Source organism: Haliotis rufescens, unplaced genomic scaffold (assembly GCF_023055435.1).
Source record: "Haliotis rufescens isolate VD_foot unplaced genomic scaffold, xgHalRufe1.0.p SCAF_9, whole genome shotgun sequence".
Taxonomy (NCBI): domain Eukaryota; kingdom Metazoa; phylum Mollusca; class Gastropoda; order Lepetellida; family Haliotidae; genus Haliotis; species Haliotis rufescens.
In genome coordinates this window covers 14,840,358-14,861,157 of record NW_025964383.1, presented here as the reverse complement: position 1 = coordinate 14,861,157, position 20,800 = coordinate 14,840,358, and the positions used below count along the sequence as shown (strand labels likewise).

General features: G+C 42.5%; 1 protein-coding gene across 2 annotated transcripts in view; it reads left to right on the top strand.

Moving 5' to 3' along the window:
• LOC124150231 (oxalate:formate antiporter-like) overlaps positions 1-18,308 on the top strand; it is a 31,002-nt gene extending 12,694 nt beyond the window's left edge. The window contains exons 3-11 of one of the 2 annotated variants that reach the window (XM_046522185.2): positions 5,188-5,314; positions 5,970-6,109; positions 6,814-6,928; positions 7,788-7,864; positions 10,441-10,570; positions 12,126-12,248; positions 13,580-13,789; positions 16,755-16,854; positions 17,461-18,308. In XM_046522185.2, the coding sequence (XP_046378141.2) occupies positions 5,188-5,314; positions 5,970-6,109; positions 6,814-6,928; positions 7,788-7,864; positions 10,441-10,570; positions 12,126-12,248; positions 13,580-13,789; positions 16,755-16,854; positions 17,461-17,507 (1,069 nt within the window). In that variant the 3' untranslated portion in view covers positions 17,508-18,308. The remainder of the gene's footprint in view (positions 1-5,187; positions 5,315-5,969; positions 6,110-6,813; positions 6,929-7,787; positions 7,865-10,440; positions 10,571-12,125; positions 12,249-13,579; positions 13,790-16,754; positions 16,855-17,460) is intronic. The other variant, XM_046522186.2, reaches the window with a different exon arrangement.
• The last annotated feature ends 2,492 nt before the right edge of the window (positions 18,309-20,800 follow it).

Here is a 20,800-nt window from a genome sequence, read left to right as displayed (position 1 = left end):
GTGCACTGTGCGCGCGTCTATTAACCGTGCCAGGATTAAGGTCTTGATCTGTATTCTACTGTGCGCTGTGCGTGCGTCTATTAGCCTTGCCAGGATTAGGCCTTGATTTGTATTCTACTGTGCGCTGTGCGTGCGTCTATTAACCGTGCCAGGATTAAAGCTTCGATCTGTATTCTACTGTTCGCTGTGCGTGCGTCTATTAACCGTGCCAGGATTAAAGCTTCGATCTGTATTCTACTGTTCGCTGTGCGTGGGTCCATTACCCTTGCAAGGACTAAGGCCTTGATATGTATTCTACTGTGCGCTGTGCGTGCGTCTATTAACCGTGCCAGGATTTAAGCTTCGATCTGTATTCTACTGTTCGCTGTGCGCGCGTCTATTAACCGTGCCAGGATTAAGGCCTCGATCTGTATTCTACTGTGCGCTGTGCGTGGATCCATTACTCTTGCCAAGATTAAGGCCTTGGTCTGTATTCTACTGTACGCTGTGAGTGCGTCTATTAACCGTGCCAGGATTAAGGCCTTGATCTGTATTCTACTGTGCACTGTGCGCGCGTCTATTAACCGTGCCAGGATTAAGGCCTTGATCTGTATTCTACTGTACGCTGTGCGTGCGTCTATGAACCGTGCCAGGATTAAGGCCTTGATCTGTATTCTACTGTGCGTTTGGCGTGCGTCTATTAACCGTGCCAGGATAAAGGCCTTGATCTGTATTCTACTGTGCGTGCGTCTATTAACAGTGCCAGGACTAAGGCCTCGATCTGTATTCTACTGTTCGCTGTGCGAGCGTCTATTAACCGTGCCAGGATTAAGGTCTTGATCTTTATTCTACTGTGCGCTGTGCGTGTGTCTATTAACCGTGCCAGGATTAAGGCCTTGATCTGTATTCTACTGTACGCTGGGCGTGCGTCTATTAACCGTGCCAGGATTAAGGCCTTGATCTGTATTCTACTGTACGCTGGGCGTGCGTCTATTAACCGTGCCAGGATTAAGGTCTTGATCTGTATTCTACTGTGCTCTGTGCGAGCGTCTATTAACCGTGCCAGGATTAAGGCCTTGATCTGTATTCTACTGTACGCTGGGCGTGCGTCTATTAACTGTGCCAGGACAAAGGCCTTGATCTGTATTCTACTGTGTGCGCGTCCATTAACCATGCCAGGATTAAGGCCTCGATCTGTATTCTACTGTGCGCTGTGCGTGCGCCTATTAACCGTGCCAGGATTAAGGTCTTGATCTGTATTCTACTGTGCGCTGTGCGTGCGTATATTAGCCTTGCCAGGATTAGGCCTTGATCTGTATTCTACTGTGCGCTGTGCGTGCGTCTATTAACCGTGCCAGGATTAAAGCTTCGATCTGTATTCTACTGTGCGCTGTGCGTGGATCCATTACTCTTGCCAAGATTGAGGCCTTGGTCTGTATTCTACTGTACGCTGTGAGTGCGTCCATTAACCGTGCCAGGATTAAGGCCTCGATCTGTATTCTACTGTACGCTGTGAGTGCGTCTATTAACCGTGCCAGGATTAAGGCCTTGGTCTGTATTCTACTGAACGCTGGGCGTGCGTCTATTAACCGTGCCAGGATTAAGGCCTTGATTTCTATTCTACTGTGCGGGCATATTTTAACCGTGCCAGGATTAAGGCCTTGTTCTGTATTCTACTGTCCGCTGTGCTTGCGTCCATTACCCTTGCCATGATTAAGGCCTCGAGGGTAATGTACGCTGTGCGTGCGTCTATTAACTGTGCCAGGATTAAGGCCTTGATCTGTATTCTACTGTGCGCTGTGCACGCGTCTATTAACCGTGCCAGGATTAAGGCCTTGATCTGTATTCTACTGTGCGCTGTGCGTGCGTCTATTAACCGTGCCAGGATAAAGGCCTTGATCTGTATTCTACTGTGCGTGCGTCTATTAACCGTGCCAGGATTAAGGCCTCGATCTGTATTCTACTGTTCGCTGTGTGCGCGTCTATTAACCGTGCCAGGATTAAGGTCTTGATCTGTATTCTACTGTGCGCTGTGTGTGCGTCTATTAGCCTTGTCAGGATTAAAGCTTCGATCTGTATTCTACTGTTCGCTGTGCGTGGGTCCATTACCCTTGCAAGGACTAAGGCCTTGATCTGTATTCTACTGTGCGCTGTGCGTGGGTCTATTAACCGTGCCAGGATTAAAGCTTTGATCTGTATTCTACTGTTCGCTGTGCGTGCGTCTATGAACCGTGCCAGGATTAAGGCCTCGATCTGTATTCTACTGTGCGCTGTGCGTGGATCCATTACTCTTGCCAAGATTGAGGCCTTGGTCTGTATTCTACTGTACGCTGTGAGTGCGTCCATTAACCGTGCCTGGATTAAGGCCTCGATCTGTATTCTACTGTACACTGTGTGTGCGTCTATTAACCGTGCCAGGATTAAGGCCTCGATCTGTATTCTACTGTACGCTGTGTGTGCGTCTATTAACCGTGCAAGGATTAAGGCCTTGGTCTGTATTCTACTGTACGCTGGGCGTGCGTCTATTAACCGTGCCAGGATTAAGGCCTTGATCTGTATTCTACTGTGCGCTGTTCGCGCGTCTATTAACCGTGCCAGGATAAAGGTCTTGATCTGTATTCTACTGTGCGTGCGTCTATTAACCGTGCCAGGATTAAGGCCTCGATCTGTATTCTACTGTGCGCTGTGAGTGGATCCATTACTCTTGCCAAGATTAAGGCCTTGGTCTGTATTCTACTGTACGCTGTGAGTGCGTCCATTAACCGTGCCAGGATTAAGGCCTTGATCTGTATTCTACTGTACGCTGGGCGTGCGTCTATTAACCGTGCCAGGATTAAGGCCTTGATCTGTATTCTACTGTGCGCTGTGCGCGCGTCTATTAACCGTGCCAGGATAAAGGCCTCGATCTGTATTCTACTGTGCGCTGTGCGTGGATCCATTACTCTTGCCAAGATTAAGGCCTTGGTCTGTATTCTACTGTACGCTGTGAGTGCGTCTATTAACCGTGCCAGGATTAAGGCCTCGATCTGTATTCTACTGTGCGCTGTGCGCGCGTCTATTAACCGTGCCAGGATTAAGGCCACGATCTGTATTCTACTGTGCGCTGTGCGCGCGTCTATTAACCGTGCCAGGATAAAGGCCTTGATCTGTATTCTACTGTGCGTGCGTCTATTAACCGTGCCAGGATTAAGGCCTCGATCTGTATTCTACTGTTCGCTGTGCGCGCGTCTATTAACCGTGCCAGGATTAAGGCCTCGATCTGTATTCTACTGTGCGCTGTGCGTGGATCAATTACTCATGCCAAGATTAAGGCCTTGGTCTGTATTCTACTGTACGCTGTGAGTGCGTCCATTAACCGTGCCAGGATTAAGGCCTTGGTCTGTACTCTACTGTACGCTGTGAGTGCGTCTATTAACCGTGCCAGGATTAAGGCCTTGATCTGTATTCTACTGTGCGGGCATATTTTAACCGTGCCAAAATTAAGGCCTTGTTCTGTATTCTACTGTGCGCTGTGCGCGCGTCTATTAACCGTGCCAGGATAAAGGCCTTGATCTGTATTCTACTGTGCGTGCGTCTATTAACCGTGCCAGGATTAAGGCCTTGATCTGTATTCTACTGTGCGCTGTGCGTGCGTCTATGAACCGTGCCAGGATTAAGGCCTCGATCTGTATTCTACTGTGCGCTGTGCGTGGATCCATTACTCTTGCCAAGATGCAGGCCTTGATCTGTATTCTACTGTACGCTGTGAGTGCGTCCATTAACCGTGCCAGGATTAAGGCCTTGGTCTGTACTCTACTGTACGCTGTGTGTGCGTCTATTAACCGTGCCAGGATTAAGGCCTTGATCTGTATTCTACTGTGCGGGCATATTTCAACCGTGCCAAAATTAAGGCCTTGTTCTGTATTCTACTGTCCGCTGTGCTTGCGTCCATTACCCTTGCCATGATTAAGGCCTCGATCTGTATTCTACTGTGCACTGTGCGTGGATCCATTACTCTTGCCAAGATTAAGGCCGTGATATGTATTCCACTGTGCGCGCGTACATTACCCTTGCCAGGATTAAGGCCTTGATCTGTATTCTACTGTGCGGGCATATTTTAACCGTGCCAAAATTAAGGCCTTGTTCTGTATTCTACTGTGCGCTGTGCGCGCGTCTATTAACCGTGCCAGGATAAAGGCCTTGATCTGTATTCTACTGTGCGTGCGTCTATTAACCGTGCCAGGATTAAGGCCTCGATCTTTATTCTACTGTGCGCTGTGCGCGCGTCTATAAACCGTGCCAGGATTAAGGCCTTGATCTGTATTCTACTGTGCGCTGTGCGTGCGTCTATGAACCTTGCCAGGATTAAGGCCTCGATCTGTATTCTACTGTGCGCTGTGCGTGGATCCATTACTCTTGCCAAGATGCAGGCCTTGATCTGTATTCTACTGTACGCTGTGAGTGCGTCCATTAACCGTGCCAGGATTAAGGCCTTGGTCTGTACTCTACTGTACGCTGTGTGTGCGTCTATTAACCGTGCCAGGATTAAGGCCTTGATCTGTATTCTACTGTGCGGGCATATTTTAACCGTGCCAAAATTAAGGCCTTGTTCTGTATTCTACTGTCCGCTGTGCTTGCGTCCATTACCCTTGCCATGATTAAGGCCTCGATCTGTATTCTACTGTGCACTGTGCGTGGATCCATTACTCTTGCCAAGATTAAGGCCGTGATATGTATTCCACTGTGCGCGCGTACATTACCCTTGCCAGGATTAAGGTTTGATCTGTATTCTACTGTGCGTGCGTCTATTAACCTTGCCAGGATTAAGGCCATGATCTGTATTCTACTGTGCGCTGTGCGTGGATCCATTACTCTTGCCAAGATTAAGGCCGTGATATGTATTCCACTGTGCGCGCGTACATTACCCTTGCCAGGATTAAGGTTTGATCTGTATTCTACTGTGCGTGCGTCTATTAACCTTGCCAGGATTAAGGCCATGATCTGTATTCTACTGTGCGTGCGTCTATTAACCGTACCAGGACTAAGGCCCTGATCTGTATTCTGCTGTTCACAATGTATGGTGATTACCTGCCAAGCTTCTTATCCACAGAATATGTTTACCAAATTGCAAGTCACTCCTCTAACGATTCACTGTCAAGCTATCAAGATATTTACTCATAATTTCCATCTATCACGCTTCATTCACTGTATCTGGTGTTTTTGCTTCAGCGGAGGCATCGCACTTACCTACGTCACAATAAAACACTCGGTGGCCTTAGTGGTTTTGACGTATGGGCTGATGTTTGGGCTCGGCGTCGGGATGTCATACGTTGTGCCCATGAGCTGTGCAATGAAGGTAATGATAAAAGTCAATACTCTCATTGATGATCGTTGTATGAAGAGAATCCGATTAAGTTGATATCATTGTAATACTATGATCTCACCGTTGTAGAGTGCATCTGCAGAAGGGGCAAACCATGCAGAAGTTAGTTATTTATCGAGTCATGACCAGAGGATCAAGTGATTGACATCATGAGCTCTGATCTACGCAGTTGGGATACAATGACATGTATCAACCGAGTCACTGAGCCTGACCGTACCTCTTCTGTACTGGAATCCAAGGCGCCATAAAAACCAGAACAGAGATACATAGCTGGATCCAGTAATACAATCAAGGAAGGATTTCCTCGTGTGTTTTACAGGCGACCAATTGACTTGCCTTTGCATGTGTTTGTGGCGGATGCCACCGATAGGGCAGGATAGGCTCACTTTGTCGCGAACACCTGGTATTATCATGATCTGATAGTTGTTCTAAAATATATGTTCATGGTATAGTCGAAATCGAATAATCGACTCGATAATCGATATTTCTTACGCTTATGGAATTTGTTTTGATGCTATCGTATATCGATACTGACAGCTACATGACAATGGTTGTTGGCATTTTAATCTTTTGAATATATATCAATATAGGCCAAAGTGCCGCGAAATTATTTGTGTTTTATTTACAGTGGATTCCCGACAGAAAAGGGCTTGCCTGTGGATTAACCATGGCAGGATTCGGGGGTGGTGCCTTCACCTTTGACTACGTTCAAACATGGTACATCAACCCAGACAACGATCCACCTTTGCATCATGTCGACGACAAGTAGTAAGTAGTTTAAGCAGACACGTTGTGATATCCCTGGAACAGTGTTCATGGGGGTGTTAAACTCAACTGACTCTAAATACATTGGCTGCTTTGTGGTCGTTGTTACTCAAATATGCCCCGTCTTAAGATATGTAAACATGTTCCTCGACAGACAGTAACTCGAAATTCATGTTAAAACAGTGTAAGGCACGAGTCTTGGCTGAATGGCTGATAATGGTTAATCTCGACAGAAAGTAACAGTGAGTGAGTGAGTTGGATATAACGCCGCTTTTAACAGTATTCCAGTTATATCGCGGCGTGTCAGCTTCATGTGGGAGGAAAGCCCGAAGTGATGCAGGTCTCAGACGTTTACCACTTGGGTGAAACCCACGAGCACGGGTATGGTGCTGACAAACCAAGAAACATAATCGGGGCGAACCGAGATTCGAACCCACAATGATAGGTTTCTGGCGTGCCAAAGGGACGCACCTCTGCACAGCGAATCGCGGCGCCTTAGACGACTGGGCCACCCGTGCCCCAAACTGTGAAAGAGAATTTAAATGTGATGTTAGAGAATATTTGAGTCGATTTTATACACCAGCCAACTAATACCCCATGCAACTGATTTCCCCAAAATACCGAGAAACGCGATCTATTTATGCCCAGTGCCGTAGATATCGTAGATAGTGTATTTCAGCGATAGGTTTTGATCTTGTCTATTGCAGCTACTTCCATGAAGAGAAAATTCTGTCTCGAGTCCCTCCCGTGTTCTGTGTTTTGGCTGGTTGCTACGCAGCTCTACAAGTGATTGGGATCCTGTTACTAAGGGACCCGCCCGAGGTTAGAATATAGTTCAGCGGTAACACACGGAGCTTCACCGATGTAGGGAATTGCCACTGGGTCCATCACAATCGGAGGCTCCAATTATATAGGCTATCCTACAGTCCCATGCGTTGTACACACACACACACACACACACACACACACACACACACACACACACACATATATATATATATATATATATATATCTATCTCACATGCGAGGTCGTTGTCACATAGGATATATATATACTGATGTACATTTAAAACGGACCCGTGAAGATTCCGGGGTAGAATAGGTCTTCACCAACACATGCTTGCCGTAAAAGGTGACTATGCTTGTCGTAAGAGGCGACTGACGGGATCGGGTGGACAGGCTCGCTGACTTGGTTGATGCATGTCATAGATCCAAATTACGGATGATGCTCATGAAATAAAAAATCACTGGATTGTCTGGTCCAGACTCGATTATTTACAGACCGCCGTCACATAGCTGGAATATTGCTGAGTGCGGCGTTAAACAACAAACCAACCAACTAACATTCAAAAAGTCAACGCAAGGGAATATTCAGTCTCCAGCAAAGACATTCCATTGTGCGCAAATGGCAAAATACCGATGAAAGAGCCACTAAAAATCAACGAGGTTACATTGCGTTCGCGAATTGGGTACATCCGTCACTCACATAATTTGCGAACAAAACAGGTGTTTCTTTGTTGCAGAACGCCGCCCCCAGCGAAATGCCAGTTTTTACTGAAGTTAACACTTAGAATGGGATCCACACCCGTCGTAACAATGCATGCGACAAACGAATTTGTGTGTTTTAATTAACAACTACATCTCTTCTCTAGAGTTAAAAAATCTTTTGGGGGTTGGCAGATGAGGCTCGTGGACGAGGAAGATGAAGAGGAAGAGTCATCACTCACAGACGGAGGGCAGCTCACGTCCATCACCAGGTACAGTTGCATATGTAGGTCATTCTGCAGAGTTCAACCATCTTGGGTTTTGTTATTTTGTGTTGCGTGTATGCCTCCTCCTTATGGAATGGTCGTGCAGTGCTTCAAAGTATCAACACTGTTGGTTGTTGTTTAACGCCGCACTCGGCAATATTCCAGCTATATGACGGCGGTCTGTAAATAATCGAGTCTGGACCACACAATCCAGTGATTAATACCATGAGCATCGATCCACGCAATTGGGATCGATGACATGCATCAACCAAGGCAGCGAGCCTGACCACCCGATCCCGTTAATCGCCTTTTACGACAAGCATAGTCACCTTTTACGGCAAGTATGGGTTGCTGAAGACCTATTCTACCCCTGAATCTTCAGGGGTCGTATCAACAATGGTATAGCAAGGTTCATCAACATTTTCGTTGTGGCAGTAAATTCAGGGGTATTGGGGTCTTGCTCAATGTCTGGTCAAGATGATCAACAGAATGTCGCCATGCATGTTTTCGAGTGTGACGTTAAACAGCAAACCAGGAAACACACACATATACGATGCAAGGGCCAGGGTCTTGATTTCCCAGACGCTGTCAAGAACAATAACATGGAGAAGTGACACGGAATTGATGATCACATTGTCAGGTCACATTGTTTGACATGCAACTATTTGAGTGACATTTCGCACAAACCTTCATATGTCCTACATGTAGACGTTTTGTTCTTATGACAAAAGATGCCATGACTACGCGAACACAAAATGCATTCGTGTGCCATGCATTTTTTAAACCCAATAAATTTTACAGTCAATAAGTGTAGTGTTACCACAATCGAGCTATTAGCAGTAAATGTGTGAAATCTATTCCCGTACGGAGTTCGACGACGTTAGGCTCGTCTGACAGTATTGCTGAGGGTCATTTACTAGTATTTGTCCTGTGACCCTATCTTTAACAATGATTTAATTGTCTGAATGGTCTCACGTATGTGTACTTTTTTAACATTAAACTGAAAATATACACTTACAAAACATTTATTATTTTAAAATCGGTCCATTGAATATTTTGGTGAAAATGTCTATTTCATATTGATCAGGACATTTCATTCAATAAACGTTTTCTGCAAAAATGTATTGGAAAGTGAATTTTAGACAATCTTCAAAATATGCTACTTTTTTTAAGTGATTTCAAAACCCAAACGAGCATGGGAACCTATTTTCTTAATTTGAATTTTCAAATCGCCATTCTCGAAAATACTTTTGCTGTCAAAATTTCAATTAATTGCCATATTTAATGGAATACATCTATGCCGTTAATCACCTGTTTTTAAAGAATGCAATTATTCAACAGATGATAATTAATCACTTCTTATCAACTAATTGTCTTCTCATGAATAATATAGATAACCTAGGTGTTGTTTTTAATACGAAACAAAATAAAATTACTTTTTCAGGAAAAAATTATATATACTCCTTATACAAATATACTAAACAAAATATTGATCAAATGTATTTCCTTGTGAAATCGAGAAATACTACACTGTATAGTTTCAATTCAATTGTTAAAACCGCTCGTCACACACCATTTTAGATGTAAACACTGATGAGAAACGCCTATGGTTTTGCACTTCGTCACATATGTAGATTGATATAATTTTACAAAATGCGAAAATATAGACTAATGCATTGACACACATGCGATCCAGGAGATATAACAGCGGAACTGTGCGCTTTATTAAAACTGTAACATTGAGCAATGTCTTGCCGGACGAATACAAAGGGAGATCACTCTCAACTTGAGTATGAACTGAGATTACCTGCCCCTGGGCTGTCAATAAGGTCACGGTCATAACTATACTCTGCCAACACCTTCCGTCTTCATCCTTCCAAAATTGTCGAAGAGGTATGTTGTTTGAACTTGTTTTACACTTCGTCAGCACGGACTCGGAAAGAAATATATTGTAAGTTATCGGCTCCATACTTATGTGGATTGCAGTCGCGATTAAGGACATTTCTGACGTTAAATCTTTGATGCGTTCTTCGTGTTTTGTGAAAGTGTAAATGTGAATCACACAGTTTAAAAAAAATGGAACGTAATGTCAGTTTTTGAACGTAAAACAGACTGTGTTTGGCAAAATATCTATGGCAAAGTATGCCGTCATCTTGGATGAAGATAAAATAAACTTACGACAGGTATTGGTGTATCTTAGATTTACGACAAACTTAAGAGTGAGTGAGTGAGTTAGGTTTAACGCTTTTTTAAAAAGTATTTTGTTATATCGCGGCGTGTCAGCTTAATGTGAGAGGAAAGCCCGAAGTGATGCAGGTCTCAGACGTTTACCACATCGGTGAAACCCACGAGCACGGGTATGCTGCTGACAAACCTAGAAACACAAACTTAAGACATCTTAGCGCTACGGTACGAGTAGTTTCGAAAATAGGGTACGATAGCATACGATTACCTTACGATAAGTCGCTATATGGCTGAGATAATGCCGATGCGACGTTAAATTTTAAATCACTCCTTACGATAACTTTACGATATTCGGGCCCTTGGCGCTGATAAATCACGCGATCATGTTCTTATTGCAGCCAGGGCAGAGATGAGCAGGAACAATACGTGTCATGGAAACAGAGCTGGAAGACCAAGGATTTCTGGCTGCTGTGGTTCTCCCTGTTCTTTAACAGTCAGGGTCTTTTGTTCTTTTCAACTTTCTGGAAGGTAAGTAAAGTTGTCGAGAAATAAATTAGTCACAATACATATATAGAGGATATCATATAAGTGTTCATTCCATACAATGTTTACGAGACGAGTGTCGTAAGAACCACAATTTGTCGAATGACGTCAACAATCTTCAGCTATGTCGTGGCTTCTAGTGTGACGTCATTCCGACCTTACGTCACAATAATATTCGAATGACGTCAACAATGCCGCCCGGATGACGGAATCAATACACTGTTGTCTCGTGACGTGAGTGAGTGAGTTTAAGAATTGACCCTTCACTTTGTGTGAGTTCATTGGAGTATGAACCTTCATAGAGTGAGGGCCAAACTGTATGAACGTCGGAGCTTGCGAGGGGCTGAAGTGAAGGTCAATTCTTATAATTTTTTATCACAATTTCTTACCTCAACGGATGTAGGCCAAGATCTAAACCCAATTTTATTTAGTAGATCTACGTGTGACTTCATAATTCCACTGACAGCCAAACAACAACCAGCTATATCGCGGAATAAAATAGTTCCCCAAAATGAGAGGTGACATGAGCGTATGGATGCACAACTTGCTCTTCAGAAACATCTTACGCAACACATGTGTTCAAATAATATCACCATTAGATGAGAAAGGCCTGTAAAGAACTACCTCAGTAAGTCAGTCACATTGACAGCGCGTCGTAATACATTTACATCAAGTACAAGACGTCAAAATGGCCGACACGATAAACGTGACGGGAGGATTTCCGAAGTTGTTAATGAACCTGTGGCGGTTACATGTGTTAGTCATCATTGATCAACCGACCGATTATTGAAAGGTGATGAAAAATGCGTCAAACAGACACCAAGGTAAATTCGTAGATTGCTGGAGACGGTCACTGTCAGCTTAGACACAGATCGAGTCGATACTGACGATAGTTTGGATGTGCATTGTTTTCTTTGTTCATTAGGATGGGCCGTAGCGAGGATATTCGTGAATAATCATGCAGTCAAGCTTTCTTACGTTTCCCAAAGTATACTGAAATACTGAGACCAAGATTAAAGGTTCTAAATCATCAGAAAAAATGCTTATGTTTTTTTTCGTGCTAGGGAATTCCCAGGGGTTTCCCCAGGAATGTGGAAGTAGTCCGTCAGTGTTTACGTCATTTCAAGAACACGGTCTCGTGAAAAACGCATGAACGTCAAATTGTGTCGTTCATACACATATGAACGTCAATTTCGCGGTCATATGACCGACCTCTCGTCCAATGGAAAAGCCGTATATCGCGTAAACGTCAAATTAAAAAATTATTTGTTGTTTAACGCCGCACTCTGCAATATTCCAGCTATATGACGGCTGTCTGTAAATAATCGAGTCTGGACCAGACAATCCAGTGATTGTTACCGTGATCATCGATCCACGCAAATTGAAAATGATCTTCAGACATTACTGTAATAAAGGCCAAAAATACAACCCAAATAACATAAAATATCTTAATATACATGTCTCTAGACATGACATTTGATACCCATATTTTAACTGTTATTATTTTTAGCGCTTTCATATTTTGAAATGATTATTTCAGGCATACGGACAGACTTTCATCAATGATGATCAGTTCTTGACCGTTGTTGGAAGCATTGCTTCCTTATTCAATGCAGGAGGCAGACTCTTCTGGGGATATTTGGGCGACAAATTCTCCTTTAAGGTATACGATACTGACAATGAAACGTCTGAATTGCGAGAAGTCCATTTCCATGCATTGGTGAACAGTGATCAGCCAGAAATTGTAGATCTTATTTTGCAACATATAAGCTTACATGCTAATGTTCTCGTGTTATAGGGGCGGTCGGGTAGCCTAGTGGTTAAAGCGTTCGCTCGTCACGCCGAAGACCCGGTTCGATTCCCGACATGGGTACAATGTGTGAAGCCCATTTCTGGTGTCCCCCGCCGTGATATTGCTGGAATAATGCTAACAGCGGCGTAAAACCATACTCACTCACTCAATCCCGTGTTATAGGTGAACAGGTGACTTTCCCTTGCATGTATTTGTGACAGGTGCCACCGTTGGGGGAAGGTTACACTCACCTTTTGGCGAATACTTGGTATCATCACTATTTGAAAGTGCTTCATTAACACATGCTCATGATACATTCGTCACCACTCGCTTTTTTCCGTAACCTACAAGAAGACTCGTCCCCCTATTGATGAACCGCCTCCGTGGTCTTGTGGTAGAGCGTCCGCCCGGAGAGCGGAAGGTCCAGGGTTCGATCCCGGGCCGCGTCATACAAAAAGACGTTAAAAGATTGTACTGGTTGTTACCCTGTCTGGCGCTCGACATTAAGGGGCTAAAACAAGGACTGGTCTGCTCGGAGTCAGTATACTGTGTCTGAGTGGGGTATTCATGTTAAACTGCGGCATGGTATCTCAGTGAGCTAGCACTATAAATCGGCATCAGTCCGGACTAGTACAAGCAGCCACACACACACATACACGTGCATGCACGTCGCTATATAAGTGCAATAATCTTGGACGCGACGTTAAACCCAATTTCACCTCACCTCACCCTATTGATGAATGTTATATGCGAAAATACGACAAAGCAATCGGAATGCGCGTATGAATTCAAGTACTTCGGTAAAAGAATCCCTCAGGAATATTATATTTTACACATGTCTTGCATCTATATATAAACTTAGATAAAGTTAAGTGTGTTCAACCATACTGTATAAATACCGTAAGTCCCGATGTGTTTAAATAGCATCTGGAATATATATGGAAATATAAGTGAATCATTACGCAACGAGTTGACAATTCTTTTAACTATGCCCGTTTGCGCAACCCAGTCGTAAAAAACGGCCACGAGAGGGGCACGAGTCGCTATTCGGCTTGTCCCGGATTAACACGAGTTGGTCACGAATGGCACATGATATAGTCGGAATCGTACAATCTTTCTTTTGGCAGATATTTAGCAGATGAATGTGGAAAGGGTTTGTCGGGTTTTTTTTAACAATGGTGCATGGTTGATCTTTGTTGTAGGTTGCAATGATGGCTTTGTGTGCAGTATGCACAGTACTGATGGCCACCTATAAATTGACTGAACTGGCAGGAAAATCTTTATTCTTCATCTACGTGTGTCTAACGTTTGGAACTTTCGGTGGAAACTATTCACTGTTTCCATTGGCTACGGCGCAGACATTTGGACAACGCTACTTTATACAGAACTACGGACTGCTGTTCACTTCTCAGGTTTGTACAACAAATTCCGTTGACATAGCATGAGATCATATAGCATATATTACTGGAGCATAGGGGGCGGTCGGGTAGCCTAGTGGTTAAAGCGTTCGCTCGTCACGCTGAAGACCCGGTTCGATTCCCGACATGGGTACAATGTGTGAAGCCCATTTCTGCCGTGATATTGCTGGAATTTTGCTAAAAGCGGCGTAAAATCATACTCACTCACTCACTACTGGAGCATATCCGACCCGAAATGAGATCTGAGTTGGGTTTAACGACACTTTAAACACTCTTCCAGTCACGGCTCGTGTCAGCTCGATGTGGCAAGAAAGTCGTAAGTGATGCAGGTCTCAGACGTTCACCACTTTTGTGAAATCCACGAGCACGGGTATACTTCTGACAAACCAAGAACACAATCGGGGCGAACTGGGATTCAAACCCTCCAACATAGGTGTCTGTCACGCCTCAGGGATGTAATTCTGCATGGCGAATTGCGGTGCCTTAGACGACTGAGCCACCCGTGCCTGCAAGGGATATTGGAGCTTAAACTGATAAAAAGTGACCTGTACCATTTACATTTTGAAATGCACCAGATATGTTCTTTTTTTCGCAGTACTATCAAATTTGACTTTGACTTTGTTTTCCACCTTGGGACAATCTGAATATCACTACCACAGGCGGAGATATGGCCTCAGACAAGTATTCTACAAGAGACAAATACGACTTATTTGGTCTATTCGTGATGTTTCAAGTGCATCGATCCTTTGGTCTCATCTTACGTTTCACACTATATCGTTGTCACTCATGGGTTTGGCATTCGGTCGTTACTGCATCTCGATGATGCCAACAATTACCTTTTAATTTCGTACCAATTGACACCACATTCATGCTCCTAATATATTCTTATAGCTTTTGTATATGTATACTCATATCGGCTATGTATTTCCTTTTTGAGGAGTAAATACTGAAGTCTGTTTAGACTAAATATCCCTCTATGATAACCTCTGCTCGAAATCGTTAGGGGTATTTTAAAAGAATGTACTGGAAACAGTATGATAGGTTAGTATACAAATGCAGTTTTAGAAGACATTGGTATACGGCAGCCGATAACCAATTGATGGTTCTAATGCCATTCATCGTGGCACATCAGACCCAGTTCTGGGTGATGGTCGTCGCCGTTTGACAGTCAAGAACATCCTATTGGGAAGGGCAAGGGGGTATCGTTGGCCATGACTAATTCTGTATCAGGGGCATCTGCAGGGGGTCCAAGAAGATGCCCGTATGGTGAGATCTTGCGTTGTCATCGTGGAACACAAAGACATTTTCATGACGCTGAGCATACGTCCAGTCAGATGATCACGTGACCCAATATATTTCCGCACCCTGTAGTTCTGCCTTCCCAGGTCTTCCCAGGTCTTCCCAGTGGTCCTGTCCGGGCAGTCGACACATCATTGTCACTGTTGTAATGACTGAATAAGAGTTTCATATACACGTGAAACGTCAATGCAAGATAATAACTAGGCTTGATTATTCGCCGAATCAGATTCCCCTTGGCGTAAAGGGCAAACTAGCTATGAAAAGTATATAAATGGACCACTTAAAATCAGTGATGACACCAGATGTTGCCAAAAGGATAGGATATTCACACAATTTGCATAAAAGAGTAAGTGCATTTTCAATTATGTATGCACGCGGAGTCACGTGTAATACATACCCTCATCCTTGTGTGCGTTTGAGTGTATCTGACAGTAGTTTCTAGGTTTCCAACACTGTATTCATAAAAAAACGTTAAGGGTCTGTAAACATGTCATGCATGCCACCATTTGCTGTCTCTATTGTTTTGTGTAATGACATCACTTACACTGTTCCCTACCCTTAGTCAGCAGCGTATGTTTAGCATGTGTCTTCTCATATTTTATTATAGGGTTATAAAAGCAGTTTCCACCACCTCCCCAACCCCCTCCCATAGCTAAACCTTATGGTCATACCTGATATGGTATGAAATGTAAATTTGTCTCACTTTATGCATCATACTCAAATTGGGAATTCCGAGGCCTTACTATCCTCCTCAGCTTGCTTGCATAGTTCCCCCTAAAGTTCAATAATCCACATCCAACTTGTATGCTACTTGTATCCTCATTTATCACATCATTTTGTACCGTTCTGTGTAGTCACTCGCTGTGCTCTGATGCTCAGAAATATAGCCAGCGTTTGTCCCCAATGCTTGGGCATGATCGATGCTCGATCATGTACACACTTGTGCCAAAGATTTGGCCGTCCAGCCTAGTATTTGCAAGTGGCCAAATCGTTTCCAATGCTTGGCATGATTGATGCTCAATCATGGGCACGCTTAGTCATACCTGAGAATTCCCCATATGCCAAACTTATAATTTGGATTTTATCATAATAAATGTTTGAAACTACTTTGTGTTTGGTTGTCATTATAAATGTATATTTAAACCCTTAAAGATCCGTTACATTTTGATTGTTGCTAGTTTTCTGTCCCATTTGTGTCCCATAGCATAGGAACATAGGAACTTGAGTTGATAATGGCTGATGCATCCATTTGACAGATTACAGACTTTGGTACAGCGGCTTCACTGGTGATGTCGGATCCCAGTCATGTTACACAAATGCCTTCTTCAATAAGAACACCCATTCCTTAATGAGATTACCATGTCTGTTCATCCCAATGAATAAGTGTTAGAATATCATAATTTTGTCAGAGCGAGTTATACTTTCAGTCACTTCTTCAACACATACAATTTTGTCTCGAAAAGGAGGAGTCGAACAATATCTTTTCAGAAAATAGTTTTTTAACAACCCCTCCACGTATCCATCTTCCCATGACTCTCAAATGCACTCGAAATCTTATAAGTTTGAACATTTGAAATATAGCGGAAGGGTTTTAAATAGTTTTCAGTAGTTTTGTTCTCTGCATTTTTTTATCAACAGACAGATATGTTGTATTTTGCAGGTCCTCATGTCCGTGATCACTGCATTCACTGCTCCCTACATCCAGAACGTCATTGTGTGGTATGGGTTCTTCCTCCTGTCAACAGGGTCTTCTTTTTTAAGTACGTATATTTTAATATTAAACTTGTATATAAATGACATGTCTCCTTTTGGAACCTCCCAGAAATGTTCCCTGTCGAATGGGTGTTCTCTCTTCAGAACGTATTTTTTAATATAAAACTTGTATATAAACGACACACCTCCTTTTGGAACATCTAAGAAGTGTTCCTTGTCAACTGGGTGTCCTTTCTTCAGTTCGTATGGTTTAATATAAATCTTGTTTAAAAACGACACGCCTCCTTTTGGAACATCCCAGAATATTTCTTGTCAACTGCATATTCTTTCTTTAGTACGTATGGTTTAATATAAATCTTGTATATAAACGACACGCCTCCTTTTGGAACATCCCAGAAATGGTCACATGGAGTATCATACATTTTCTGACAATTAAAAAACTAGATTTGGTTATTTGTGTTTGCATTTTATTGGTGTTGGGTGTTACCTGGAGTAACATTTCATCGGTTATGCACTTTCTTGTTCATTATATTTACTTGTTTGATGTTTTGACATCATGTTTATTTTTTACTACTGTCTGCAAGACGAATGCAGTTGTTATAATAGCAGCAACTACTCAGTTCTTGCCTACTAATGTTTTACTCCCTTTCCAGGTTTCATACTGGTGTTTGTTTTAAAACAAGAGCGACCGTTCATCTGAGAGACGAGATTTACAGCCATGTTCCCTCTGAAACCAATGCTAGTTGAACCAAGTATGCAAATGAACTTACTTTCGAAGAAGCGTCGACCGAAGAGTTACAACAAACCAGAGATATATAACTGAGTGCAGAGATTTCGGGCTCCAAGCCCACCCTATCTATCTGAACGTTGAGATAGATTCCCAAGCTCACCCTTTCTATCTGAACGTTGAGATAGATTCCCAAGCCCACCCTTTCTATCTGAACGTTGTTATAGATTCCCAAGCTCACCCTTTCTATCTGAACGTTGTTATAGATTCCCAAGCACACCCTTTCTATCTGAACGTTGAGATAGATTCCTATTTGCATGGCCTCACCTTTGGTTCATGAGAAACAATGTTTTATTAAGGAAAGTCAACATATATCTTATGTAAGTGCACTTGGCACTGTTTTTGTATAATGACTACTTGCAGTTTCGGAAACACATGCTCTCATTATAAAACTGATAACCCCATGGTTGTAGATCCGACTATAACAAAGCGATTAGTATTTGAATTGTGTAACTTCCGGTTTCAGAACTTACTTCCGTCCTGATTTAAAACCTTGATCTGAAATTCCTACAGATCCATCTCAGATTGAAAAAAAGTTATTGCCATTTTCTTTAGTTTTGTTTATGAAACTTCATGTTTAAGTAAACTGTCTCCGTGGAAGGTCCGGGGCTCGACCCCGGGCTGCGTCAAACCAAAAGACGTTAAAAGATGGTACTTGTTGTTACCCTGTCTGGCGCTCGGCATTAAGGTACTGAAACAAGGACTGGTCGGCTCGGAGTCAGTATACTGTGTCTGAGTGGGGTATTTATGTTACACTGCGGCATGATATCTCATTGTGCTAGCACTATAAATCGGCATCAGTCCGGACTAGTACAAACAGCCAGACACGCACGTGCATGCACGTCGCAATATAAGTGCAATAATCTTGGACGCGACGTTAAACCCCACTTCATGTTTCAGTAACCACTTCCTTATTTATTCAGAACTTTATGACGGAATTGGCATGCTTCTGACTTAGTTCATAACAAAGTGTTGTGTACTTCTGATTTTGATATTGTGTTTTGGGGTTTCGGGAAATAGGGGCTGTCTATATTAGTACTTCAAAGGAGAAAGTTTATGGCTGTATCGAAATTTCGGCTGTCCCGACAAACGCTTTTTAGAAGAAAGTTTTATCACTATCGCTAAATTCATAGCATTTACTTTTCTGACCTTAAGTATATCATTTTATGTTTCGGAAAACATATGAACCTTAAAACAAAAGAACCCATTTCTCAAGCACAGTCAGCAAGATTGTACAAATGTTGCTTGAAATGATAAGGTACAACGCTCAAAGTAATAGTAATTACTTTGTAACAACAACCAGAAAAAGTATGTTTACAACCATGGACTTTCAAAGATATATATAAAGCTACCAATGTACTTGTTCTATTACAAACCAGTTCTTCTGTTGAGGTGGGTGGTGCGGTAGTCTAGTGGTTAAAGTGTTCGCTCGTGACGCCGATAACCTTGGTTCGATTCCCCACATGTGTAACTTTTGTGAAGCCCATTTCTGATATTCAAGCCCACCGTGATATTGCTGAAATATTGCTAAAAGCGGCGAAAAAAAACTAACTCACTCTGTCGATGTAAAGACACGTCGTCTTAATGGGTGTATTTCCCATATCAAACTTCTTCTTTTTTTGTGAAATCCGTTTAAAATCAATTCACTGCCTTTACAGCCACAGAGGAACTGGTGTAAGCTGAACAAAAACCTTTGTAGCGTTATATTTGAATCTTCATTACTGTGGCACTACCATGCGACATTGATCAACATCTAATAACGGACGCTGTTTGGCCAATTGCCTCTGAGATATGTGATGTTTTATGCCGTTTTATGAATTAATAATGTACATGTAGCTCTATGATCATCCACTTAGTAAATGGAATCTGACGCATTATGAATGTAAATATTATTATGATTATGATTACGATGATTATTATTATAATATGATTATTATTTACAGATTAAAATAAAAAATGCAGTCTCATTAAATTCATTACATTATCTACCTTTCATATTTACATTTTGATGCAAAATCACACACTGACGGTTTCGAGTTGGAAGTGACTGGTCCTAAGCAGCAAACAGAAAGCCTTCCGTTTCAATTTTCAGGCCAGACGACTTCATCCACGCAAGGACTCTGCAGGATTGCTTATCTTCTCAACACACTGCACATAAACTCGATGCAGTGGTCGTTCAGATAGCCTCTCCTTGAAAAACTGAGTTTTGGCCGATACGTATAGTGCTGACCTTCCACGAGATTGTCAATAACTCCTCCTCCAAGTAAACTGACTGATCCTCCCTCTTCTACCTTGCCACGTTTCAGATTAAGAATGTTGCATATGTCAAGTCCAAAAGACATGACGATGTCATTAGAAGAGGACTCGACAAGGAGAAAATAACATACTTCTTCTTCTTATTATTATTAATGGATTCAGACAGTCTTCAATACAATATGGCCACCAAACGACGCGACAGTTGACATCAACAAACACGAAAATAATGTTCAGCGTCTAATGATGACCAATCACACTGAGACATGCATTACAAAAAACAATATGCAACATATGATGTTATTGCCAACTTGCTATCAATTCTATGGAAAACCAATGAAGATACGATTTTTAATTGAAACACTATAGGAAACTTTCGACCTGATGTAAAATCCAAGCTGGTCGTAACCTATTGAGATAAGACAGTGTGATCTTGAAAGTGTGGAGACAATGGATGCAAAGGTTGACAGTACTGCACCTCCTATATTCAGAGGAGGCGATTGCAAAAGATGTCTACCCTACAATAATAACATGATAAGTGTCCATGCAAAAAGATCATGGAGAAAGATCATGGAGATGTATTACTTATTATGGCGATCATCGCAGACATATTGCAATATGTTTTCTGGTAACTTTGTAGTTAACTTCATAGACAATGTATGGAAAGTTTGGAAGCGTTTCATTGCATGGTTTAAGATGAGCACGTCTAAAACTCAAATATTGTTTTGCTCCTTCATTGACCAAAATCACCATAACGCACTCAATGTATTATCAATTTAAGATGAGAGCAAACCTAACACGTCAATGAAACAATGGAAACCTTTATATTGTGTATTAGCGTTTTTACCATTCTATTTTGATACTATTCAAATAGCATGTTCGTTTGTTCCTCTTCCGCGTGTCTTTCATGATGACATGTTTCTGCTTTCGTCGCTGTCGGTCAATCAGATGTG